Source organism: Alosa pseudoharengus, unplaced genomic scaffold (assembly GCF_046254945.1).
Source record: "Alosa pseudoharengus isolate Yale_2024_CS ecotype anadromous, Long Island Sound unplaced genomic scaffold, YU_APseudo_1.1 YU_APseudo_1.1_scf_12, whole genome shotgun sequence".
In the NCBI taxonomy this organism is placed as follows: Eukaryota; Metazoa; Chordata; class Actinopteri; order Clupeiformes; family Clupeidae; genus Alosa; species Alosa pseudoharengus.
Window position 1 is genome coordinate 9,157,973 of NW_027468587.1, and position 6,000 is coordinate 9,163,972.

Sequence of the window (6,000 nt, forward strand, 5' to 3'; positions counted from 1 at the left end):
AGAAGAGAGAGGCTGCCGATTTCATTCAGTTTTAAGGAGCGCAGCTTCGCCTCAAACAGAGAGCTTCACCTTTTCAAGCTCACTCACCTGATACTCAAGCATGCTCAGAAAACAGATGGCAAATTTGTATATAAAATAAAATACATTAATCTAAAACATACACAAATGCATTTTTTCATCGCTACACCAATTTATTTCATTCACTTGATTGAATTTGAAGAGCCAAGAACCTCCATCTATCCATCTGTTTGTGAAAAAAATAAAACAAAATATAAAATGAAATGAAATAAAATGTGTTTTTTTTTTATATCATCGTCTATGTGTTGAGCTGCTGAGAAACCTAAACATTGTTAGATCTCTGCTGTCGGCTCTTGCTGAGAACTGGGAGAAGCGGGTCTGTCTACAGCCGCCAGTCCCGCTGAGATGAAAAAGCATGCGAGACTCCGGAACATTACAACCAATTACCTGGAACATACAAAGGCATCCACAACAAATCCAATGAAATTGATGGATAGGCTCCTTTAGTATATGCTGTGTTTGAGAATGTATGGCTTTGTGCTTGTGTGAGGTGTGTGTGTGTGTGTGTGTGTGTGTGTGTGTGTGTGTGTGTGTGTGTGTGTGTGTGTTGGGGAGGGAGAGAGTTGAAGAGGCTCGCCTTGCTGGTATGCAGTCACAACCAGGCAAGTCTGCTACAGAGACGTAGCTGTCTGGAAGGGGGAAAAAAACAAGCTTTCCCAGCTCCAAAAAAAAAAAAAACATATTACTATTCAAATCAATCACATCATTCAACACAGCCAGTGCATTTAGAAGTGCCACGCTAGTCAGAAAAAATGTGCCGTCTTCAAAGTTAAGCCATCGCGAGCTCCTCGTCTTGTTTTCTCTCCTCCACCACTTGCTCTGCGGTGAGATTGCTCGAGTTGCATCAGCCTGGCGAAGTGTGCCTTACAGTCAGACTCACTCGCACACTCGCTTCGTTTCATGTCGACGGGTTGCGTGGTTGTGAAATATCAGCGCGTCTGTTAATACAGGAGAGAAAGCCATCGCGGTGATGTGGCAAAGACGAGAGAGGCGAGTCGATACGCCGGGCAGACAATACGGACTGACAGCCTGCTTCTTCTGGCACATTCCACGAGCTGCCAGAGACGTCTCCGGAACTATTTCACCGAACGAGCCTGACAAGAAGTCAATCGGGCCTCCAAGGAAAGGGCAGCGGAGGCCGGCAAATAAAAGCTGGACGTGTGTGTTTGTGTGTGTGTGTGTGTGTGCGCACATACACACACCCATAGGCTGTGTTCTATGAACACCATATACACCATACAGAGGTTAACTGGACTTCCATGAAAAGATGTGTTGGCCGAGGCATTAAGCCGGAAGGCTGAAGCTGTAAGGCGTGTGTGTTTACACAAACATACAGTGTCCTTCACAGTTATTGGCAGCCCTAGTAAAGATCAGCAAAATGGGTTACAAAAAAACCAAACATGTTTTGGGTGAATAAATACTGATGTATTCTGAGAAATAATACAAAAATACCTATTTGAATTATATCACAACAGGGATATAATAGAATTATTTGAACAAAAACACAAGTACCATAATTAAAGGCAACCCTGCCAGTAATAATTTGTACAGCCTCCCACTGCCAATAAAACAGCGCTTAAGGGTGGAGAACACAGAGCAGGGAGTTTGATATTTTATATTTGCATTTTGCACAAGGAAGAAATAGATACGTTTTTAGATCGTAGTTTGAGTTCAGTCTTAGGGCATACTCACACTATGCCATCTGTACCGTACCCGAGTACGTTTGACCCCCAAAGTCCGGTTCGTTTGACCAGTGTGATCGCTCCGTGTACCGAAACCCGGGCACGGAACACTTATCTGTGCCCGGGTCCGCTTGAGGAGGAGGACTCGGGCATGGTACGGTTGGGCTCATGATCACGCCTAGGCAAAGATTCTAGAGCACAACAGCTCAATCGTGCCTGGGTACAGTTTGATAGTATGCTGAGTGAGTGCAGACCAAGAATGGGAGAGAACTGTACTCTGGCACGGTACAAGTGCCCAGTGCCCCTTGGTTTGTTGAATAGGCTGTATTGTGAGTGTATAGAACCATGACCCCCGAATTGAGTATCGAACCGGATTGTGAGTTGACTGTCTCATTATGGCCTACACATTAAACACATACAGATGGACAAACATGCTCACACATTCTGAGAGTGTCCATGTATGCACGCACACGAACACACACGAACACACACACACACACACACACACACACACACACACACACACTCATAAACACACAACCACACACACACATACACATAAACACACAAACACACACAAACAAACACACACACACACACACACACACATCCTGCCAGACTAGAAACACAGAGGCATACACATACAGATGCAAGGATGCAAGCAGGTTTACAAACACACAAAACAGGTAGTACAGCAACACACTTAGCTGACATAAATAATACATGTTAGCAATCCTTGAATAATACATAGAGCTGATTCATCTGTGATCCATCACTCATCCTCTGTCTCTAACACACACACACACACACACACACACACACTCCTCCAAAAATTTGCAATGCACTGCGGTACCTTGAAGCCCAGGCTGTTATTCAGAGAGCCAAACTCCGGCACACCGAGATTCTCACACGTGTTCCTGGTTGGCTCTGTGGAAAGATGAGGACAGCAGACCGAACAGTTTGTCATTCATTCTTGTCCGTTGACACAGCACTGAGATAATCTGGGTTCACACAAACTAGCAAAGACATCGACTAGCAAAGACCCTGTTTACGTTCGTTTTTAAAATGCATCTCGGGTGATCCGATCACAAGTTGTCATCTTTGAACACAAGTATAAACAATCACCAAGACACCAAGACATAGTGATCTGATTACTCAAACCACTTGCCGGGACGTATTAGACCATGTGATGTGAGACGCATTAGACCGTGTCTTTTGTAGTGTAAACGCTAATACGTTGTGACGCGACCCAGACAATGGGAGCTCTAATGAATATTACGCTGGCAATAGAGTGGTCTCTAGCTGTACACCTTGGATACATGTGTAAACAGCGATGTGTGTTGGCTGACCACTTGTGATCGGATCACCGAAGATGCATTGTAAACACAAATATAAACAGGACCTAAAAGTCCCCTCACAATACAGTAGATGTTCCAACCATTCACTGAACCTGCTGATTATAATTATCACAACTCGTCAGCCAGATAGACCTGCTAATGAATGTAATGACCTGTGTTTTAACACTTAAAAGTGCACAAGCAGAACCCACACATGGTCAGACTGTAACTCTGTGATGCTGGAATTTTTCACCTCTGAATGCAAGTACAATTGTGTTTGTGGTGTACAACTTTAGAAAAACTGCAAAATGATGTGCAATAACATATTAATAAAAAAGTCAACTTCCAGGCTGATGTGTTGCATCAGATGAGTGATAATGAGGGGTACAAAGCAGTGGTGTAGTCTACGTGATACGTATACGTGATGCTACGTGATAGCATCACCATCTCAGTATACCCACTTAAATAGGCAAGGATATGTACATTTGGGGCTGAACACAGTATACCCACCACAGCTAACTACTACATCACAATATACCCACCACAGCTTACTAGACTACATCACAGTATACCCACTACAGCTAACTAGACTACATCACAGTATACCCACTACAGCTAACAAGACTACATCACATTATACCCACTACAGCTAACTAGACTACAGCACTGTATACCCACCACAGCTAACTAGACTACATCACAGTATACCCACTACAGCTAACTAGACTACATCACAGTATACCCACTACAGCTAACTACTACATCACAGTATACCCACTACAGCTAACAAGACTACATCACATTATAGACTACACCACTGATGTCCAGTGTGAAACCCACCGATGCAGCGGGGCTGGAGGCCACTCCAGGAGGCGTCGGCCTGGCACACGCGTGCAGAGGATCCCACCAGCACGTAGGGGGCGCTGCAGCTGAACACCACGTGGGCCTTGTAGATGAAGCTCTGGCCCTCCCTGTGGGCTCGCGCCGGCAGCCCCGGATCTCCGCAGAACTTGGCTGCAGGGACATCATGCAGTGAGTGAGTGAGTGAGCACATACACACATACACACACACACACACATACACACACACACACAAACACACACACACACACACACGCACACACACACACACACACACACACACACACACACACACACACACACAAACAGGCGACACACACACACACACTCACATTGACAAATATGCACAATCTCTCAGGCACCACACACGCACACATACACACACACAGATAGAGACATACACACACATGCACGCATGCACGCCCACATACTCCCACTCACTCACACACGCTCTCTCTCTCACACACACACACACACACACACACACACACACACACACACACACACACAAATAAATACTTCCTCTCTCATAGATACACTACATGAACACACACACACACACACACACACACACACACACACACGCAAATGCACTTATTAATCACAGTTCTCCAGGGACGCGTTTGCCTGGCCTTGGGCAATCTCCGCGCTAAAAGATGGGATTCTGTGGCCTGCATATTGATACCAGACAGCTTGTCGGCTGATCTTTTACGCAAACAACCGCGAGGCGAGCCTCGCCCGTGCTGCGGAGACAGCAACATCAGAGGCGGCCATTTTAAAAAAAACACTGGGAAACAAAGCGAAACAAAAACAAGCAGGCAGGTAAAAAAAAGCAGAACGCCTCTCCTCGCCGCCATCGCTGTGGCTTGCGTTGATCGTGACATCACTGGTGACGGCGCGACTGACAGCACAAAGGTCTCCTTGCCGCTGGTTCGTCGAGGGGCTGTCAGCATCCTCAACATCATTACGGCGACACCCTCGGCAGGAGCGTTTGGTCGGAGCCCAACCGGCAGACAGGTGATTCATGGAGACGTGGAGGCTGACTCCATTCGTTTCACAAAAAGCAAACTGAGGAGAACTCTCATACATTTAACATAAAAGACAAAGCTAAGGTAGGCGCCATACATTTGCCACAATAACTGCTAATACACACAATTCACACACACAGACACACACACAGACACACACACACTCACACACACACACACACACACACACACACACACACACACACACACACACTCCTACACACATGCCGACCTACAACTACACACATACACACACAATGATGCTAAGATGGAGTAGGGAGCAAAGTTAATAGATGCGTAAAATGTTTATGAGTTGCTTTGGGAAGTCACTGTCAATTAAGCAAGGAACTGTCAATTAAGGAAGTCCTTGAGGTGTGGGACAGATATTGATAGATGGGGGAGAATTTTTACACTGAATAAGGCAAGGGGTGTGTGTGTGTGTGTGTGTGTGTGTGTGTGTGTGTGTGTGTGTGTGTGTGTGTGTGTGTGTGTGTGCGCATCTGCAGGTGGCCTAAGAGGAGGAGGAGGTGGTGAAAAGATAAATCACATACCTTCCAGATGCCCCCTCCCCACACACACCACCACCAACAGCGTGAGAAAATACCGAGAGTGGACAGGCCCATGAATAAATTCTGGGCGCCACCGAGTGCCTGAGTGGACTCTGCCAGCTGACAGCCGCCGACGCCCAACCTGCAGACTACCGTGGGCGATGGCGTATTTAGATGTCAAAAGCGATGATTCAAGCGGACCCCCCCCCCAGGTCCCTGCTGAGTGACTCACCTGAATGTAAATCAAAATAATTACCTCCCAACACAGAGATAAAAAACCCACACGCACAGCCCTGATGCTGTCCATCCCCACAGAGAGCGCGCTGTGATTTACAGATCACGAGTGAGAGGTGAGAGAGACAGATGGCGAGAGGGAGGTATATGTCTCCAAATGTGTACGTGTGTGTGTGTGTGTGTGTGTGCATGTTACATCTATGTGACCCGTGTGGGTGGGAGCTTTTGTATA

At 46.4% G+C, this 6,000-nt stretch overlaps 1 protein-coding gene across 1 annotated transcript in view; it reads right to left on the minus strand.

The window, feature by feature from the left end:
• csmd3a (CUB and Sushi multiple domains 3a) overlaps positions 1-6,000 on the minus strand; it is a 228,235-nt gene that overhangs the window by 7,150 nt on the left and 215,085 nt on the right. The window contains exons 61-62 of the mRNA XM_076280031.1: positions 3,938-4,111; positions 2,614-2,687 (exon numbers count right to left, since the gene is read on the minus strand). Coding sequence (XP_076136146.1) covers positions 2,614-2,687; positions 3,938-4,111 — 248 coding nt within the window. The remainder of the gene's footprint in view (positions 1-2,613; positions 2,688-3,937; positions 4,112-6,000) is intronic.